Source organism: Capra hircus, chromosome 8 (assembly GCF_001704415.2).
Source record: "Capra hircus breed San Clemente chromosome 8, ASM170441v1, whole genome shotgun sequence".
Classification (NCBI taxonomy): Eukaryota; Metazoa; Chordata; class Mammalia; order Artiodactyla; family Bovidae; genus Capra; species Capra hircus.
The window spans coordinates 1,432,706-1,454,692 of record NC_030815.1 but is presented as its reverse complement, the minus strand read 5'-3'; the positions used below and the strand labels follow the sequence as shown (position 1 = coordinate 1,454,692).

The 21,987-nt window shown below is 45.2% G+C and overlaps 2 protein-coding genes across 4 annotated transcripts in view; one reads left to right on the top strand and one right to left on the bottom strand.

Annotated features, from left to right (window-relative positions):
* The window catches only part of CLCN3 (chloride voltage-gated channel 3), a 98,271-nt gene extending 84,207 nt beyond the window's left edge, over nt 1–14,064 (bottom strand). The window contains exons 1-2 of one of the 3 annotated variants that reach the window (XM_018051805.1): nt 13,827–14,064; nt 2,924–3,099 (exon numbers count right to left, since the gene is read on the bottom strand). In XM_018051805.1, the coding sequence (XP_017907294.1) occupies nt 2,924–3,083 (160 nt within the window). In that variant the 5' untranslated portion in view covers nt 3,084–3,099; nt 13,827–14,064. The other 2 variants (XM_018051808.1, XM_018051806.1) reach the window with 2 other exon arrangements.
* The window catches only part of NEK1 (NIMA related kinase 1), a 147,662-nt gene continuing 140,046 nt past the window's right edge, over nt 14,372–21,987 (top strand). The window contains exon 1 of the mRNA XM_018051797.1: nt 14,372–14,858. The gene's annotated coding sequence lies outside the window, so the exon portion shown is untranslated. The remainder of the gene's footprint in view (nt 14,859–21,987) is intronic.

The following is a 21,987-nucleotide window of genomic DNA, read 5'->3' as shown; positions in this document are numbered from 1 at the left end:
CAGAACAGAAGTAGAAAGACAGTAGACTTGACCCTAAATATATCAGCGGTTACATTAAATGTAAGCGGACTACATTTACATAAAACCAACGCGAGAAACGAAACTCATACATATGCTGGGTTTCGGTGCGTCCACGCGCGCTCAGTCCCTTCAGTTGTGTCCGACTCTTTGAGGCCCCATGGATGTAGGCCGCCAGGCTCCTCTGTCCATGGGGATTCTCCAGGCAAGAACGCTGGAGTGGGTAGCCGCGCCCTCCTCCAGGGACCTTCCCCACCCAGGGGCCAAACTGTTATGTCTCCCGCACTGGGGGTTCCTTACCACTAGCACCACCTGCGTTCTGGTACAAAGATAGCCAAATATTTCAGTGTAACAGAGGAAAAGTCCAGAAACAGACCTATAGAAATACATCCACCTGATAGATGAGAAACATGTCTCTCCAATACACTGGAAAATGGAAGATTTTTCAATATATGGGCCGAATAGTTATCCACATAGGAAAAAATGAATCTGAACACTTACATCACATATAAAAATTAACTGCAGTTAGATTACAAAACTAAATGCAAGAGACATACAAACAATAAAACTTCTAGGAGATAAGGAGAGAATACCTTCTTGATCTTGAGGTATGTATGGGAAGCTATCTTAACACAGAACAGGAAAAGTATAAAGAATAAAGGAAAACATTAACTGGGTTTCACTAAAATTGACAGCATCTTCATCAAAAGATTCTATTAAGAGCAAGAGAAGACATGTGCAATACATAAATCTAAGAAAGGACTCAATCAGAATGCATAAAGACCTGTTAGGCAAAATGACTGAACAGGCACTTCAAAAGACGCTATCTAAAAAGCCAAACAACACACAAAAGGCATTTAAACTCATAAGCCATTGCTGCTGCTGCTAAGTTGCTTCAGTTGTCTCTGGCTCTGTGTGATCCCACAGACGGCAGCCCACCAGGCTCCATCATCCCTGGGATTCTCCAGGCAAGAACACTGGAGTGGGTTGCCATTTCCTTCTCCAATGCATGAAAGTGAAAAGTGAAAGGGAAGTCACTGAGTCATGTCCAACTCTCAGCGACCCCATGGACTGCAGCCCACCAGGCTCCTCTGTCCATGGGATTTTCCAGGCAAGAGTACTGGAGTGGGGTGCTATAAGCCGTTAGGCAACTGTAAATCAAACCCAAAATTTGAGACTACTGCCCCCACATCAGAAGAGCCCAAATTTTTAAACTGATAACATCAGGTATTAGTGAAGACGTGACGCAAGCAGAACTCTCACACACTGCTGACACGATGTACAGACGGTAACCACCTTCGACAGATCTGACATTCACACACCTGTCATCTAAGAGGCCACCTGGAGGGATAAATCCTATACAACTGTGTACATGATATGCACCTGAAAATTCTCAGCACCGTTATTGTCAACAGCCAAAATCTAAGAAAAATTAATTTAAAAAACCTAAATGTGTTTCACAACATATGATGGATAGAACAGATAAACTGAAGTGTATTTACAAATGGCATACTACATGGCAATGAAAATAAATTAACTATTGCTATCTTCAACAACATAGGTGAATCAAAACACAAGTAAATGACACCAGACTCAAAAGAGTATATATAGTATAAATTCTTTTATACAAAGTTTAAATACCTGCAAATGTAATCTGCAGTGACAGAAATCAAAGTAAGTTACCTCTGAAACTGGAAGGGGGAACACGGGCAGATTACTGGGAAACTGGTCATGTTTTATTTCTTAATTGAGGTATATGAGTGTAACTACTTTGTAGAAATTCATTCATTTCTATGCTTGTGACATGGTGATTATTGTCCTCATTTTATGTATCAATGAGGCTGGGCAAAGAGATGCCCAGATAGCCACTAAAGCATCATGTCTGTGTGTGTCTGTGAGGGCCTTTCCCGAAGAGATTAGCATTTGAACTGGCGGACTGAAAACTCTACTCTTGCTGGAGCCACCCTCGGACATCAGCACCACGGGACCTGGGCCGTCAGGCGTGGACTGGGCCTCAAGTCACTGGCTCCACTGGTTTCCAGGCCTTTTGGATCTGGACTGGAACCACACCACCAACTCTTCTGAGCTTCCACTATGCAGCTGGCCGCTGGTGGGACTTCTCAGCCTCCGCCATCACATGAGCCAATCTTTCATAATAAATCTCTTTCTGTATGTCTCTGTCTCTCTCTATATATAATACATACCCCGTAAGTTTTGCTTTTCTGCTTCAACTACAGTTGTGTGCCTCTCTGCAGTATATTATACTGAAATTTTTATGCTTATCCATATATGAGATTTTCTTTTGGGCTTCCCTGGTAGCTCAGTGGTAAAGAATCTAGCTGTACTGCACGCCACTCAGGTTTGACCCCCGGGTTGGGGAAGATCCCTGAGAGAAGAATACGGCAACCCATTCCAGCATTCTTGCCTGGGAAATTCCATGGACAGAGGAGCCTGGTGGGCTAGAGTCCACAGAGTTGCAGAAGAGTCAGACAGAACTGAGTGAGTAAACAACAAATGAAAAGTGGACACCAGTGGCAGCTGTACATCATGAATGGACTAAATTCCAATGCATTGTACACTTTAAAATGGTTACATGAATCACCGCAGTTAAAATAAAAACAGGGACTTCCCTGGTGGTCCAACAGCTAAGACTCCACACTCCCAATGCAGGGGGCTCAGGGTTCAACCCCTGGTCAGGGAACGGAATTCCATATGCCGCAACTAAGAGCTCACATGCCACAACTAAAGATTCCGCATGCTGCACCTAAGACCCAGCACAGCCAAATAAATAAGTAAAAATAAAACAACAAAAAAGTCATCCCAAAACTTAACCTCAATAAAACAATGTCTACCAGCAGACATTCATGATAACAAATATTACGATGAGCTACAATGTCAAACTTACCCACTGCTGTGTCACCATCTAACAAATTGTCATCTTCAGAAGTCTGGAAGTCCATAATAACACCTGCCCCGTCTAAAAGCTCCTCATCACTACTCACACTGGTTATACTGTTGTAGCTGTTCCTACAGTAGCCTCTATGGAACAGCTGCTCAGACTCCATTTAGCTGTCTGGTTATCTGAAAAAAAAAAGGCGGGGGGGAGGGGAGAAATGGCTTTAACATTTTCCCAACATACAATAAAAACCATCTACTTTAACAATTTAAAGAAAACTTCTGATCTCATATTTAAAAAAAAAAATACTAACTTCATTACTGTAACAATAGCTAACTCTACTGGGTTAAGTCTTTGGGGATCATTTAATAATTCTGTTCTCCCCAAGCAGTTGTAAAAAGGAACAAAGAACTTCTTCAGGTAATGGTATAAAGTAGTCTCTTAGATCCATTGTTTCAAAATACAAAGTACAGAGAAGTGCTTACAATATACTACAGTACATGCAAGGGCGTCCCTGGGGGCTCAGATGGCAAAGAATCCGCCTGCAATGCAGGAGGCCAGAGTTCAATCCCTGGGTCAGGAAGATCCCCTGGAGAAGGGAATGGCACTCCACTCCAGTATTCTCGCCTGGAGAATCCCATGGACAGAGGAGCCTGGCAGGCTACAGTCCATGGGGTTACAAGAGTTGGACACGACTTAGCAACTAAATGACAGCCACGGGATATGTGGGGCTGCCACCCAAAGAAAGGGGCCTGTGTAGAGGCTGCCCTGCAGCACATAACTGGCTGTGCGTGCACAGACCACCTCTGGAGAGAGTTCTAAGAAAGTTGCCCACAGGAGAAAGGAACAGTTGCTGACGCACCAGGTATGAAAGGGAGATACTAGTACCTTTTGGATATCTCACCAGGTGTAAATACTAATGTTAAAGTAATGTCATTTAAACACCTGTAAAATTCCATTCTCCTTTCATCACTTTAAAATTTAAAGCTTCAAAGCCCATAGTCAAATATCAGCCATGAAAATATGGTTAATAGGTCACTATTTGCATTTTTTTCCATAAGAGAATTAACAAGCAAGAACATGTTTTCAAGGCTCTTACTCCGTACTTTAAGAACAGTGTAACTCCTGAATAGCTTGGTGTTTTAAATGCCATCTACCTACTTGCTCAACATCAAAACGAGTGAGCGAGACACCAGCAAGAGGTTCAAAAGCTTTGCGGGTGGGACTTGAAAGCTAGAGTCGCAGGAGCAGTTCACCCGGCAAGCCTGGTAAAACGAGATTTGTCAGCTGTCACGATGAGCACACACGTGAGTAAAGGTGAGTGGAACTATGCACAGTCCACTTTCAGTGCTGAAATCTAGCACGCAAGACTTGAAGGTCAAAACACTCTCTAGTCCTCAGGATACTTTCCTCTGGCCGGGTGGGGCTGGGGTGGGGGAGAAGTAACTTCTAAATAAAAATTACGGGGTCGCAAAGAGTCAGACATGACTGGGCAACTTAGCAACAACTTTTAAAATATGTATAAATTACCTAACTTAAAGAGAAGTCAAGGGAAGGTGGAGCTTGAGAGCTCTGGTCTGAACATCTTATGCAGTAAATAGAACATAACACACAGATAACAGTGATCAAATTTCAGACCGTTGACTTAATCAAGCAGGTAAAAAGAGAGACGCATTCAGTGTTCAATAAACAAGGCCTTTCGACTACAATGCTAATCTGGTCACGGTAAAATAACCAAAAAACTAGCACCTAAGTTACAAAGAAAATCTTAAATATTTACTTCTTTGCAACTTTACTGATGTTTCATGATTACCTCTACCAAAAATGGCCTATTATACAGAGATATGTTAGAATATATTAATTAAAACAAGAGTTTTATTTCAAGGTAAATGTTAGAATAGTATGAAAATAACTGTTCATGCTAAGAACTTTGCAGTGTCCACAAAGGTGATCAAATTCAATATTGTGGCTCTTGAGTAAAGAACTAAAAGTTAAAAAAAAAAAAGCATTAACAATTCAAGAGTCATTTTTATTTTCATGTAGCAAAGCACGTCCACTAAGGTTTTGCAAAGAACACAGACACTATTCTTCACTTCTTTACGTGACGGTCACACTGGAAGCACTTAATACTTGTGATAACATGCGTCAATGGACATTAATTTTCTAGAGGCTGCGCAACACTGAGAAATCGTGCTAAAGTAAAACTGTGTCCTGGGCCCTCCATCAGCAAGTTCCAACACAGCTCCTCCATTTTGTCCCTAGAAGTCCCTCAAAAACTGTTAGTGATAACTTGTAAATTAACCCTTTTGCAGTGTTTAAAAAACTTCATTTCACGAACACCTCTGATACATCTAAACTTCACAGCTTTCTTTGTAACAAGAGCAACCAACTCTGTTTCAAAGTTTATTAAAATCAGTTCTGTGTGGGTTCCTATTTCTATAAATTCAATAACTTTAAAAAACTATTATTAACCCAGAAACCTGTAGAGCTGAACTGTCTGACCAGCAGTCACTAACCCTGAAACATGGCTCTAAGGAGAAGTATCTACAGGATTCCTGGGCTTTCATAAAAAAAGGAATGCCAAATATTTCATTAATAATTTTATATTGATTCTGTGATGAAACAAATGGGCTTTCCCCAGTGGCTCAGCAGTAAAGAATCTGCCTGCAACGCAGGAGACACAGGTTCCACCCCTAGGTCAGGCAGATCCCCCGGAGGTGGAAATGGCAACCCACTCCAGTAGTGTTTTCTTTTCTCCCCACCCCAATATTCTTTCCTGGGCAATCCCATGGGCAGAGGAGCCTGGCAGGCCACAGTCCATGGGGTCGCAAAGGGTCATATAAGATTAAGGACGCACATATGTGCTGAAATAATACTTTAGATATAATGGGTTACATAAAATATATCATTAAAATTAATCTCACCATTTTCTTTTTAATGTGCTTACTAAGAAATTGAAAGTTATACATGTGGCTTGTATTTGCAGCACAGGTATTTTTATTGCTCAACACTGCTATAAAATAGTCAAGAATCCATAAGCATAAAGTAAGTACACAGAAGGAATCTGGACACCAGTGTTAAACCGCTTCAGATTCTAAACTCCATCCCCAGGCTTGATCACAAAAGGCTATTTAAACCGTTAATACAGCAACTGAAATTCTGCATAGAAATAAAATGAATACTACAGTCTTATTTTTCCTTTTAAACTGTCAAAAACATATTTAAAACCATTTCAAATCATTTTAACAGACACAGTGACTTGCGGATATACTCCTGTGGAGCTATGAAGAGTAGAGCTAATCCGAGAAAAATCCCCAGGGAGAATACTGGTGCGCTGCAGGACTTCCTCAGTGACCCGTGCACCATCATCCTGGCCCTTCGCATCTCTTCTCCACCCTGCAGCCAACATGATCTTTTCTCAGGGCAGGGCTGACGCTCACCTCTCCCCATGCCATGGATTAAGGCCTTGATCACTTCTCACCACGTTTTGCCAGCAAAGTCTTCAACACAGCAGACAAGCCCGTGCAGCCAGGCCTCTCCCAGACACACACCCTCCTCTGGGCCCTACGAGGCTGCCCCGGTGCCTGCCCAGGCTCAGCTGCTCCCTGGGCGTGGAAAGGGCCCTCCCCTCTTCATGGAGGTGACAGTCCCATGTATCCTTCAGCTTTCACCTCAAGCACCCTCTAGTCAGTGAACAAACTCTCCAGCAGAGTTTATATGTCAGGCACCACCCTAAGCACATTACAAACTCATTTAGTATCTGTACTAACCACAACCACAGCCCCAAAGCTCAGGCTCCACTGTCATCCCCATTTCACAGGTGAGGACACTGACACACAAAGAGCTGCAGTAACCGCTGCAAAGTCGTGTGCTGTAACGCAGCTGCCTCAGCACCCGTCCACCTGGGCTGCCGCCCCGACCAGGTCCAGTGCACACGGTGAGTCCCCCGCCTCCCTTGACAGCACACGCCCCAGGTGCAGTGTCGCCCTGCTTCACGGGATAACTGACGGCTGTCTGTCCCCCGGAAGGCGGCACAAGGCCTGGTCGTGCCCATTTCTGCACAGTACCACGCGCCTACGAGGGCTTCACTTTTTTAAACTTTTTACTTGGAGACAATGGAGATGAGATGGCTGGGTGGCATCACCAATGCAATGAACGTGAACTTGGGTAAACTCTGGGAGATGGCGAGAGACAGGCAAGTCAGCCTGCTGTGGCCCACGGGTCGCAAGGACTCGGACACGACTGGGCGGCAGAACAGCAATGGTGACTTTGCACGCAGCGGCAGTAAGGAATTCAAAGAGCTCCTGCGTCGCCTCCCCTGAGCACCCCGCGCGGTCACGTGGTGACACTGACACAGGGCCTCCCCTCACAGGGACGCCTCCTGCTGCCTCTGCAGCCACAGCCACTCTCCTCAGCCCCCCAGCGCCGCCTGTTCCTAGCCCCTACAGCCCGCTCTCTATGTCTGTAACTCTGCTGCGTCAACAGCACTGCGCAAATGGAGTCGTGTGGTCCACGCCCTTGGGGACGAGCTGTCCGCTCAGCACCCGGCAGGACTCTGCAGAGCCGTCCGGGGCTGGGGTCTGCCAGCAGTCCTCCCCTCTTTATGGCGGAGTCGTGCTCCGTGACGCGCACACCACGTATGTTTGTTTAGCCATTCACCTGTGGAAGAACATCTGGCTCTTTTCCAGGTTTGGGCTATCACAGACAAAGCCACAATAAATACCGATGTACAGATTTCTTTGTGAACTTAAAGTCTTCATTTCTCCGGGATAAAAGCCAAGGACTGCTATTACTGTGCCGTATGGTAACTGCATGTCTGGCTCCTAAAGAAACCGCCAATTTAACATCCCTCCCCACGATGTCTGGGTGAGCCTGGTTTTCCACATCCAAACCGGCACTTGGTGGTATATATGTTTCACCGTTCTGACAGGTGTGTTTTGGTATCTCATGGTTCTTTTAACGTGGTTTCCCTAACGGCTAATGTTGAACATATTTGAAGTGCTTACTTGCTATCTGCATATCCTCCTCAGCGATATGAGTGTTCATATCTTTTGCCAATTCTAACTGAGTTGTTTTCCTTCCGAGTTTCATATTTTAGAATGTATATCTTAGATACTAGTCCTTTGTCAGATGTGTTGTTTGCAAATACTGTCTCCCACTCTGCAGCTTGGTCTTCTTTCTAACAGGGTCTTGTTTGTTGCTCAGTTGCTAAGTTGTATCTACTCTTTTGTGACCTCATGGAGTGTAGCTCACCAGGCTCCTCCGTCCATGGGGTTTCCCAGGCAAGAATACTGGAGTGGGTTGCCATTTCCTCCTCCAGGGGATCTTCCTGACTCAGGAATCAAACCTCTATCTCCTGCATTGGCTGGTCTATCCTTTACCACTGAGCCATCAGGGAAGCCCTTTAACAGGGTCTATCATGAAGCAAAAGCATTTAACTTTGATGAACTTCAATTTATCAATATTTCCCTGAAGGATTATGCTTTTGGCATCAACTCTAGGAAATCTACTACCAAAGATTTCTCCCAATTTTTTTCCTAAAATTTTTATAATTTTACATTATATATTTAACTCTAGTCCAGAGGACAAGATGGTTGGATGACACCACTGACTCAACGGACGTAAGTTTGAGCAAGCTCCACGAGATGGTGAAGGACAGGGAAGCCTGGCGTGCTGCAGTCCATGGGGCTGCAAAGAGTCGAACACGACTGAGTGAGTGAACTACAACTGTAGTCCACGTTGAGTGACTGTCTGTATAAGCTGTAAGACACAGGCTGAAGCTTGTTTCTGGATGTGTGGATGTCCAGTTGCTCCAATGCCATTTGCCAAAAAGGTTACCTTCCTCCCACTGAATTGTTCTGGGGCCTCTGGTAAAAATTAGTTGGGCTTATTCGTGTGACTCTGTTTCAGAGTCCTCTGTTCTGTTTCGCTGATCTGTGTTTCTGCACCTACAGCAATAACACACAGTCCTGACTACTGGAGCTCCTGACATTGGAGCGACTGATTTCTCACACCTGATTCTTATTTTCCGAAATTGTTTTGTTTTTCTAGTTTCTTTGCTTTCCCATATTTATTTTAGAATAGTCTGTCTGTATCTACAGAATTTTCCTGGATCAGTTAACTGTCTATGGTGTGATTAACAAACTGATCTATCTGTATTTGGATGATGTATGAGAACTGAAATTCAACGAGACCTAAGCTGAACACAAACCTGCTTGTCCTCCCCCTCTCACTATCTCAGTTTACAGCATCACCATTTACCTAGTAGGCAAAATCAGTTTTCCGAGTTACTAATTAATGTATTTGACAAACTTTCTGCTGAGCACCCAGCATGTGCTGGGGGGTCCTGAGTAAGAAGAGGTCCCTATTCCCAAGGCGGTCAAGGTGAAAGACACACAGGTGACGGCACACAGTATGAGAGGCACACAGGAGAGGTGCACGGCAAGTCCACGCGACGACAGGAACAAGCTGCTGCCTGGGAAAGCCTGTGAACACCGAAAGAGGACACGAGCGCTGCAGGGCTAGGAGGGGTGAGCTAGGCCGACCGTGAGGCAATAAGCCGATGAAGGGGAAAGCAACGTAATACAGCCTGCTCAGGTAGCTCAGCAAGAGCTGGGGACTAGAGAGGAGCTGGGGAGGCGCCCAGAAGCAGGGAGGGGCTCTTGGGTTCTGCTGAGGAACCAATTCACTCACTCATGTCAACACATGGTAAACCACAAAGTCTTCAAGAGAAGTCACCTGACGGGAAGTGAACTTTAACGAGCTGCCCGAAGCGGCAGTGTGGAGGACAGACAAGCAGGGTGGGAGACTGAAGACCAGCTCTGGGGAGGAGTCCGGGGCCCTTACTCCAGGGGACCCTTCAGCACCCCTGAGTATAACAATGAGGGCATCACTGCACTGAGTCACAGCGGCACGACAGAGCAGAAAGGGCTGTAAGGACCACGGAGGGGCCCACGGCAACTAACAACACGCGAGCCAGGGAACAGGGGAACCCAGACACCTGCTTGGTTTCTGGCTTGACTGATTCAAAAGAGCTGCAAGAAGCAAAGCGTCGTCTCCTGAAGCTTACAGGACTGAACACCAGAGCGTGCTTTCCAAACGCTGGATCGAGGCCAGACTAGAGAAGGGGGTGGTGACTCTGAGCACCGACGTGGTCCCCAGACTGCACACACTCAGCAGTGCGGCCCAGAAGTGAGGAGACTAGACACGCGGCTCAGGGGCCCAGAGCTGAGGGAGGAGTCTTCAGAACTCCAGCAAGGCTCTGGCTCCTCATCAAGGGAACTGGGTAGGGCTGAGGACCACGGCTAAGCTTCCAAGGCGCGTCTGTCAGCTGTCTGAGAACAGCAGGCACAACCAGAGAGGGGCAAAGGAAATCCCGGGTGTCAGCAACCAGAGAGACGAACGAGAGTCTCAGGACCGATGACAGCGGTGAGGGGAAACCCTGAGTGATCTATCACTTGGCCCCAACGAGCTTTCTGGTAGAAACATCGCAGGAGCTAAATGAGCAAGATACTAGTCCAACATTAAAACGTGACCATGAATTTCTTTTTTTTTTTTTTTGTGACCATGAATTTCAACAGAATCACTTATTCCTTTACTGAAGCTTATAAAACAGTAACTGTAAAAAAATAAAATATAATACAAATAAAATTTTTATTGATTGATGGCATAAATTACATTTCCTACTGTCCTCAGTGATATGACAACTTTTTCCTACAAATTTGTAAATATCCATATAATAAAAGGGGACACACGTCACAAAAGACACCAGAACTGTTTGAAGAGTTCAGAGAGAAAACCACATCCCACTGTAGCTGATGATGACAAGCATTCTTTGGGAGAGATACACGACCCGGATCTTAAAAATGGGGGCAGAGGGCATTCCCTGGCGGTGCAGAGGTTAGGACTTATAGCTTCCAGTGCTGGTGGGGACTTGGGTTCAAACCCTGGGCAGTGAACTAATGTCTCACAAGCCATCATGACACAGCTGGAAAAAAAAAAAAGACCGGACCTCACTGGGGCAGAGATGAGAGAAGAGGTTAGTTAGCTGAAGCAAAAGCACTAGCATGAATCAAGCTATGGAGTCAAGAGGGTAACAAAGACATTTATGGATGAGAGTTTATGCACAGAACACAGGTCCAGCATGAGGTGCATGGGCAAATAAGCTGGGGTAATAAAACACACCCCCTAGAAATGTCGAAGCTAACAGCACGAGCAAGGTTCTTGAGAAAACAAAATTTAACAGTTTCTCAAATCTATTTTGCAAAGGATTGGTTCCTCCATCCCTTACAACATCATGAAACGTACATCACATCAGAACATCACCGGATTAAAGAATGTATCCTGATACAAATAGTCAGTACTTACAAGAACCAACGATAATTAAACTGCTTTCTTCCCAATGTAACATTTGTTGATATTTTACCCTACTGTCCATTGAGATAGCTGCATGTCTACATCACTGCGCCTTTTGTATTTTTCTTTCAAAAAGTACTAAATGCATAACCTGCTAAAGGAAGCAGCTATCTATTCTAAAGAAAGTTTCCTAGATTCAAAATATTTTTTAGATCCAGTAAAAAAGTTAAATGCCAGATGATTTTAAAAGGAAAAACATACACACAAGTATAAGGCTAAGACTATCACCAGCAAAAAGGTAAACAGCCCAACAGTAAGATGCTGTGGAAGACGTGCACTTTGAAAGCTAGTTTTCATGATTTTATAAGACAGAAGCTGTTCAACTACTTCCCATGAGGGCAAGAAATATGTTTACCTGACTTCGTTCTAATCAAAGCTGCATAACAAATCTCTCTATATTTCAGCAATGCAAATGGGCAGTTTCCCCATGTAGATTCACCTTTCATTTCATTAACTGAAGAACAATGATCTTTAAGAATCAAAATGTATCATAGCTACTATGTTTAAATACACATGTGAAAGTACAATTTAAAAAAACACAACAGTTTACTGAGTCATGAAAGAAGAATTTAAAAAAAGGATACTCCAGAGCTTCTATGATTGTATATTACTTTTATATGGAACAATGAATGGACCTATGATACCATCTCTCTCACCCTACCGTTTCTTCCAGTCTTACTTGCCTTGAAGGGCAGCCACTGATAGCAAGAGGTCTGAAATCACACGGTCAGGCTTCAGTCTCTGTTCTGACACTAACTGAGACCTCGGGCAAGGTAATCAGATCCTCTATGCATCAGTTTCCACGTCTCTATGATGGGAAAAATCAAAGTACCAACTCCAAGGAGCTGACATGAGAACTCAGATAATACACAAAACCACTTCAGAAAGATCCCGAACTACAGAATTTGCTCAGTAAATGCTAACCCTTATCATATTTTAGGTCCCTGCTGAAAAGTTTGACTAGAAACTACGCTGAAAGTTCCACAAAGCAGTGACAGTGGCCCAGCTTCTCAGGATGCTGCTCGACCCACCACAGAGATCAAATCTGGCTTCCTGAGCAGTCTGAAAATTATTACCAACAGGTCACAACAGGAAATGGAAAGCCTATCACCAACATGAGCTGGAAAACAGCCAACTCACTAACACAAAACCATAACGTGAGCAAATCTTTCCCCTAAACTGGATCTATCCAAAGCTAGGTTAAGTCATTTGCATATGATTGAAAATATACACTAAAACACAAGTTCCAACTAAAGATGTAGGTGCTATACATTCATATTGACCTCTTAAAATAATTTCAGGTGTTTTTCAAACAATGAATCAGTCTTTGAAGAGTGTGGGGGGTAAGGTGTGGGAGGAGATGCAATCTGCCCTGGGTTCTGACAATAACAGGCTGTTCCTATCAACCAGAGGTCATAAACTGCAGGCTTAATTTGAGTAAGTATCTGTATGGCACACACCTGGCTTTTAAGCCCTATTGTGTAACAAAAAACAATCAGCACTGGCACCTTTTAAGGTGAAAATCAACCATCTATACAGGAGCATTTTAACTCCTGCATGTCCTCTCCTGCTACACAGCAGTTTCTAGTGACTCACAAAGCAAGTAAAATAGACTGACATCAAATTATTTATGTAAAGACTCAACAATCCTTTGATTGTTGAATAAACCACATAAACCACAATGATGCTGAAGGAACTGAAATGCATGGCTCAAAAAGTGTATGGTTTGCAGAACTGAACTTCTGAATTATAAAAAGATAATAATAAAGTGCAGTCACTCATAAAAAATTTATCTCATAAAACAGAATTTTCTTCCAAAGGAAACACAAATTCCAGCCCCTAATATGCATAAGGTGTACGTAATTGTCTTCTATGAGCTCCAGTTTTAAAATGTGCAAATAAAGCACATTATATAAAAAATTAATTTCTGTGTCTACGGTGGTTTCCAGCCCAAGTTTAAGATCAAAACACAAATGCTATGTATACACACAAACTATGGCTTCATATACACATAAATCTTTAAAAAAGTGACACTGAACAGTAAGTTTATATTTGGGCATATTTCGCGAAAGTGAAACCCACAATCTCTTCCTGGCACCTACGTCCACTCTGTTCAAAGGTCTTTTGGCAGTTCCTGAAGAAAGCAGGTGCAAGCTTAAAGAACGGTCTCGGGCCTCACCTGCCGCTGGTGGGGTCAACGTCCCGCAGGCCAACCCGTCCCAAGATCTGGATGGCGAGGCAAGCGACGCCGGCCCCGCCGGCTCCCGGCCCCCGCCATCACTCACCTCGCCGCTCAGAGGCAGAGCAGCCCCGGGGCCGCGTCCTGCGCCGCCGGCGGGCTCCGCATTTGAGGACGGCCGGCGCGCCCAGCCCCACCGCGACCGCGACCCACAGGCTCAGCCAGGCGGGAGCCGCATCAGGTTGGAGCCGCCGGCTCTGGGGCCCGGGACTCGACCCGCTGCTGCCCCGAATCAAACACGACCGCCTTAAAGCTCACCTCCCTCTGGAGGGACCACAGCTGCAGCCATGCTCCAACTCGGGGAAAAACTGGAGCGGCCGGCCGCCAGCACCCCTCCTCGGCACTCGGCCCAACTCTGGCCACAGGCTGACGGTACCGCAGGAAGGGCTGCGGTTCCGAATCGTCCCGTCCGACCCAGCGACCCCGGGAAGCGGACAGGAGCGGCTAAAGCAGGGCCGACAGGTGCGTCGGCGCCTGACGTCACCGCGTAGCCGTGATCGGCCGCTCAGCGTCCGGACCGGTTGGAACCGCGTAGGTGCCCATTGGGCCGTGAGGGAGCAGGGGGCGGGACTTGTGGAAATGGTGGGCGGGGCTTATGGAGGCAGGGGGCGGACTTTGTGGGAGCAGTAGGAGGGTCGTGAGGAACGAGTCGGAGAATCAGCTGGGAACAAGGGCAGGCCTGTTGGGAACAGGGGGCGGGCCGTGTAGCTGCAGGGGCGGGCCTTAGGTGTGGTGGGCGGGCCGTGTGGAGGCAGGAGGCGGGGCTCGGGCACCATGGGGCGGGGCCGATTGGGGTGTGACCTTTCCCAGGTGGTTTGTCACGTCCCGCAGGCGGTGGGGTCCTCCTGGTGATGACCTCGCGAGAAGACAGAGGTGGCACCTGACTGCACGCGCCGAAGGGCGCTGAGCGAGCCCCGGGCGGAGGAGCACTGCGGCCTCCGCAGGCGAGTCTGCAGTGGCAAGAGCCCTGGTTCTGGGGACAGCCAGCCTGCCAGCCCTTACAGGTGGCACGAATTCTCAAAAACGCTTGGAAATTGACTATTTTGGAGAAAACACGCAACCTGAGGAAGATTTGAATGGCAGAGCTGAATGGACTTTCTCTTGGCAAACACTTGAGGAACTCCTAAGGTGTGCCAGTGCGGATTCCAAGAGCAGGGAGGGCCGCTCAAGGACAGGCCAGTATGGGGCTCTGCGGAGTGGGGACGGCCTGAATCGCGAAGAGTGACCTCTGACCTGGAGCTCGGGAGAGGGGATGGTCAGCAGCACCTGGTGGCATAGAAAGGAAGAAGGGTAAAGGCGAATGTTACCCTGGTGTTACCTGATTGTAGGTGGGAGGGGGATAGGAGGGGACATGCAGGAGTCAGCCATTGTGCCCACGACTTTTGTGTTTTATCCCAGATAACTGGCAGTTGTTGGAAACCCTTGTTGTTGTTGTTATTGAGTAGTTTTTCTTTACAAAATTTTACTATGAAAATTTTCAAACCCAGAAAACCTGACAGATGAAATAAGTTCATTGAAAACTCATAAATGGTTTTTCACTTCTTTAAGGTATATGATAAATGCTCTAAAATTTTATGTTTTAGAAGTCTAAAGTCAACTTACAGTAACTGCATATAACAGGGAAATGTTTTAATCATGGGCATGATAGGATCAGTCACCTGGATTCAAAAATTCTGCTGTGTTAGCTTCATTTGTATTGAGGTGTAATTTTTTCCCCAGAAGTTTGTGACAGTAGGATGAAGACATTATAAAACTCTACCCAGAGTTTCATCTCCTGAGAATAACAACCTCTGGGCTTCTGTGATGGTGCAGTGGTTAAGAACTGCCTTGCAATGCAGGGAACAGCCATTCCATCCCTGGTCCAGGAAGATCCCACATGGCTCTCAGCAGCTAAGCCCATCAGTTCAGTTAGTCACTCAGCCATATCCGACTCTTTGTGACCCCATGGACTGCAGCAGGCCAGGCCTCTCTGTCTATCACCAACTCCCGGAGCTTACTCAAACTCATGTCCTTTGAGTCGGTGATGCCATCCAACCATCTTATACTCTGTCGTCCCTTTCTCCTCCCAGCTTCAATCTTTCCCAGCATCAGGGTCTTTTCAAATGACAGTTCTTCCAATCAGGTGGCCAAAGTATTGGAGTTGCAGCTTCAGCATCAGTCCTTCCAGTGAATATTCAGGACTGATTTCCTTTAGGATGAACTGGTTGGATCTCTTTGCAGTCCAAGAGACTCTTAAGATTCTTCTCCAAAACCACAGTTCAAAGGCATCAATTCTTCAGCACTCAGCTTCGTTTATAGTTCAACTGTCACATCCATACATGACTACTGGAAAAACCATAGCCTTGACTAGACAGACCTTTGTTGGCAAAGTGGTGTCTCTGCTTTTTAATATGCTGTCTAGGTTGGTCATAACTTCTCTTCCAAGAAGCAAGCATCTTTTAATTTCATGGCTGCAGTCACCAACTGCAGTGATTTTGGAGCCCCCAAAAATAAAGTCTGCCACTATTTCCCTATCTATTCACCATGAAGTGATGGGACCGGATGCCATGATCTTCGTTTTCTGAATGTTGAGCTTTAAGCCAACTTTTTCGCTCTCCACTTTCACTTTCATCAAGAGGCTCTTTAGTTCTTCTTCACTTTCTGCCGTAAAGGTGGTGTCATCTGCATATCTGAGGTTATTGATATTTCTCCTAGCAATCTTGATTCCAGCTCATGCTTCATCCAGCCCAACGTTTCTCATGATGTACTCTGTGTATAAGTTAAATAAGCAGAGTGACAATATGCAGCCTTCGTGTACTTCTTTCCTGATTCGAAATCAGTCTATTCTATGTTTAGTTCTAACTGTTGCTTGCTGACCTGCATGCAGGTTTCTCAAGAGGCAGATCAGGTGGTCTGGTATTCTCATCTCTCTCAGAATCTTCCACAGTTTATTGTGATCCACACAGTCAAAGGCTTTGGCATAGTCAATAAAGCAGAAGTAGATGTTTTTCTGGAACTCTCTTGCTTTTTCTATGATTCAATGGATGTTGGCAATTTAATCTCTGGTTCCTCTGCCTTTTCTAAATCCAGCTTGAACATCTGGAAGTTCATGGTACATGTACTGTTGAAGGATCTCGAAGAATTTTGAGCATTGTGTGTGTGTGTGTGTGTGTTGCTTAGTCGTGTCTGACTCTTTGCAACCCCATAGACCCACCAGACCCCTCCATCCATGGGATTCTCCAGGCAAGAACACTGGAGTGGGTTGCCATTTCCTTCTCCAAAAGGAACTATAGAAAGAAAGAAAGTGAAGTCGCTCAGTCGTGTCCGACACTTTGTGACCCCATGGACTGTAACCTACTAGGCTCCTCCATCCATGGAATTTTCCAGGCAAGATTACTGACGTGGGTTGCGATTTCCTTGTCCATTTTGAGCATTACTTTGCTAGCATGTGAGATGAGTGCAATTGTGCAGTAGTTTGAGCATTCTTTGGCATTGCCTTTCTTTGCGATCAGAATGAAAACTGATCTTTTCCAGTCCTGTAACCACTGCTGAGTTTTCCAAATTTGCTGGCATATTGAGTGCAGCGCTTTCACAGCATCATCTTTCAGGATTTGAAATAGCTCAACTGGAATTACATCACCTCCACTAGCTTTGTTCATAGTGATGCTTTCTAAGGCCCACTTGATTTCACATTCCAGGATGTCTTCCTCTAGGTGAATGATCACACCATCGTGATTATCTATCTGGGTCATGAAGATCTTTTTTGTATAGTTTTTCTGTGTATTCTTGCCACCTCTTCTTAATATCTTCTGCTTCTGTTAGGTCCATACCATTTCTGTCCTTTATTGTGCCCGTCTTTGCATGAAATGTTCCCTTAGTATCTCTAATTTCCTTAAAGAGATCTCTAGTCCTTCCCATTCTGTTGTTTTCCTCTATTTCTTTGCACTGATTGCTGAGGAAGGCTTTCTTGTCTCTCCTTCCTATTCTTTGGAATTCCGCATTCAAACGGGTATATCTTTCCTTTTCTCCTTTGCTTTTCGCTTCTATTCTTTACACAGCTATTTGTAAGGCCTCCTCAGACAGCCATATTGCTTCTTTTAACTTCTTTTTCATGGGGATGGTGTTGATCACTGCCTCCCATACAATGTCATGAACCTCTGTCCATAGTTCATCAGGCACTCTATCAGATCTAATCCCTTTCATCTATTTGTCACTTCCACTGTATAATTGTAAGGGATTTGATTTAGGTCATACCTGAATGGCGTGCTGCGATTCATGGGTCGCAAAGAGTCGGACATGACTGAGCAACTGAATTGAACTGAACTGAGCTGAATGGTCTAGTGGTTTTCCCTACTTTCTTCAATTTAAGTCTGAATTTGGCAATAAGGAGTTCATGATCTGAGCCACAGTCAGCTCCCTGTCTTGTTTTTACTGACTGTATAGAGCTTCTCCATCTTTGGCTGCAAAGTATATGATCAATCTGATTTCGGTGTTGACCATCTGGTGATGTCTATGTGTAGAGTCTTCTCTTGTGTTGTTGGAAGCTAAGCCCATGCTCCACAACTATTGGGTCTGTGCTCTAGAACCAGGTAGTGCAGCTACTAAGTCTGTGTGCCACACTACTGAAGCTGGTGTGCCCCAGAGCCCATGTTCTTCAACAAGAAAAACCACAACATCAAGTGCATCAAAACTGGAGAGTTGCCCCCATTCACAGCAACTACAGAAAGTCCACAAGCAACAAGGAAGACCCAGTGCAGCCAAAAATTAATTAATTAATTTAGAAAAGAGTTAACAACCTTTCCTGGAGAAGGCAATGGCACCCCACTCCAGTACTCTTGCCTGGAGAATCCCAGGGATGGGGGAGCCTGGTGGGCTGCCATCTCTGGGGTCACACAGAGTCGGACACGACTTAGCAGCAGCAGCAGCAGCAGCAGCAGCAGCAGCAGCAGCAGCAGCAGCAACAACAACCTCTCCTGGAGAAGGAACTGGCAACCCATTCCAGTACTCTTGCCTGGAAAATCCCATGGACGGAGGAGCCTGGTAGGCTACAGTCCATGAGGTTGCTAAGAGTTGGACACGACTGAACAACTTCACTTTTACTTTTCACTTTCATGCATTGGGGAAAGAAATGGCAACCTACTCCAGTGTTCTTGCCTGAAGGATCCTGGGGATGAGGGGGCCTGGTGGGTTGCCATCTATGGGGTCGTTAGCAGTTGGACAGGACTGAAGCGACTTAGCAGCAGCAGCAGCAGCAACAACCTCTCCAACACAATCACAGTATCACAGCTAGGAAATTAACAGTAAGTCCCTAATATTATCTGATCAGTTCAGTTCAGTTCAGTTGCTCAGTCATGTCTGACTCTGCAACACCATGAATCGCAGCACGCCAGGCCTCCTTGTCCATCACCAACTCCCGGAGTTCACTCAGATTCATGTCCATCGACTCAGTGATGCCATCCAGCCATCTCATCCTCTGTTGTCCCCTTCTTCTCCTGCCCCCAATTCCTCCCAGCATCAGAGTCTTTTCCAATGAGTCAACTCTTCGCATGAGGTGGCCAAAGTACTGGAGTTTCAGCTTTAGCATCATTCCTTCCAAAGAAATCCCAGGGCTGATCTCCTTCAGAATGGACTGGTTGGATCTCCTAGCTAGGCTATATTTAAATTTCACCAGTTGTCAACAAGAGAAGAGTGTTTTGCAGATTTTTTTTCAAACCAGGATCCAGTCAAGTTTCAAACATTGCATTTTGGTTATGTTTCTTAAATCTCTTTTATTCTTCAACAATTCCCTGCAATTTTTCGTAACACTGATGGTTTAAAGAGACCAGACAAGTTGCCTAAAGAATGTTGCAAGAGGAACAGTTTGGTTTTTTAATAACAATAGTAACTGTGGCTTGTGTAGATTGACCATGTCCCCAAAGAAGATCCTCCCACATCCCACCCCACACTTTATTTGGAAATAGGGTCTTTACAAGTGTGTTCAAGGTGATGGGCCCTAGTCCAACATGCGTGACATCATCAAAAGAGAAGAGACACAGAGAAGATGGGCACGTGAAGACGAGGTCAAGACTGGGCTTATGCAGTCCAGACAAAGAAGTTCCTAGGTGGCACACCAGAAGCTGGAAGAAGAAGGAAGGACTCTTCTCCAGACCCTGATTTCAAACTTCTGGGCTCCAAAAAGGTACAAGAATAAATTTCTATTGTTATAAGACCCCCAGTTTGTAGTAATTTGTTACCAGTCTTAGGAAACTAATATTGGACTGACCAAAAAGTTCATTCAGATGTTTCATACGATGTCATGGAAAAACGCAACCAAACTTTTTGGCCAACTTAATGCAATGACCTGAAACATTTGGAAACAATACAGAAAGTCTAAAATGCAAGCTAACTTAGTCCTTGTACAACCAGACCAACCTCAATGCTCAAAAAGATGCTATTGAGTATATCTTGCCTGTCTTTTCAGGAACATTTTAGGCACTACAAAGATGCTGTTGATACATACATTAAATGATGGAGGAAACTATTCACCAGAAGCCCTGTTAAGAGAACTGGCTTGGCTTGGTCAGACTTTTTGCAGTGTTTAGAGGGTGTTGGCAGGCTAAGTTGCTTCAGTTGTGTCCTACTCTGTGTGACCCTATGGACTTGTAGCCCACCAGGTTCCTCTGTCCATGGGATTTTCCAGGCAAGAGTACTGGAGTGGGTTGCCATTTCCTCCTCCAGGGGATCTTCCTGACCAAGGGATTGAACCTTGGTCTTTTACATCTCCTGCATTGACAGGTAGGTTCTTTACCACTAGCGCCACCTGTAGGAAATCCTAGATGTGTCTCAGCTGGCTCCTAGAAGAGGAGTTTGTTTTCCTTTTGAGAGAAGAAAGGGAGGAGAAGGAGCAAGTTGACCAGGAGAAGGTGGGGGTAAGTGCTGGAGGAGAGTTAGCTTTGTACAACAGGGTCTGCAAGAGAGGCTGCTTTGCTTCCAGACCAAGTTGCATCAAACTCTGAATCACACACTGCTTTTGGTTACATACACTTTGGGGGCCCTCCAGGGAAAGCACAGGAGAGTAATGAATACCTGATTGGAGTGTATTTTTCTGTATCTTACCCAGAGATTACCTGTATAGTGTGGTATAGGAGGTTACCTCAATGCAGTGGTGGTGGTTTAGTTGCTAAGTCGTGTCTAACTTGCGACCCTATGTGCCGGGGTCCTGCCCCGGTGGATCCAGGGTAATTCGAAGGGGAGATGGAGTAGGTGAGGAAAATTTTACTTATTTAGAAATATAAAAAGATTAGGAAAGAATAGTGTAGTAGGAAAATTAGTGGAGAAAAGAGGCTGAATAACTTGGTTTACGTGGAGAACTAATAAAGTTCCAGACAAGGAACTTGCACTGTCTACGTAGGCCACCAGCGCCCACTTGAATAGCAGAGAGTGCCCCGCCTTAGGTTCCCTCTCGCGTGGGTCTTAGAAGCCAGGGCAAGTAAGTAGACTTGGAGAGCCTCCATGCCCCAGATGGGAATTCAGCCAGAAAACAGAGTAAAGAAGACACGGGGGAACCTGTCTTTCCAGTGACTGGCCCATCCTCTATTGTCCGGAAAGGCCTTTTATACTTTTGATTGTACATAGAGATCAATGGATAATACAAAATTATGCAGCGTCAGCAGACCTGACTCTTATCGAGACCAGGCTTTCTCTCTGCATACCTAGCTGTGTACACGAGTCTTAGGTGATTTACAGCATCTTCTGGCCAGAGGGCCAGTTAACATTTTACGGCCGTTTTCTGATAAGGGTCTGTCAACCAGAGAACTTATTTGTGTTGTTCTTCCCAAAGTCTGGTGCCACTCTCAGAAAGCACTAAATAAAGTTACATTCTTACATAGCAAGGACACAACAATTTGTAACAATGAAAGAAGTACAGTGATTTATAACAAAGAGAAAAGTAATTAACCCAAAAGTCTAGTGTTGCTAACATCAAAACTACTATATACCTTTTTCTGTATCCCGATTACATTGATTAATATCCTCCCAGGTGCCTGAAAGATAAAGGATATGGAGGCCTGGTGGTAAACATTAACTCAACAAACTCTTCACCTAACTAATTCTTAACTCTAAAAGGCCCTATATCTTTAAGATGTTTTAAGCTTCATGCCCCTCGCGGTTGGGGGGCTGTAAACAATCACAAGTTGTAAAAGTCCGGGCAGACCGGTCAGGTAAGTTAGAAAGCCATCAAAGGGTTTTAAGCCGAGACATTCCTTTCATATGCAGGAGACCAGTTGGAGCTCTAAGTTAACTTTTTCCAGAGAAAGGTGGTTGGGGATAGCCCCCTTTAATGTCAGAAGAGTATAGTGTAGCAGACAGTAAACAGACAGATTTTGGTTTCGGGGTAGATGCTCAGGCAGAGGACCCTTGAGACCTGACTCGCCTTGCCCATCAGGTCTCTCCGCATGACCTT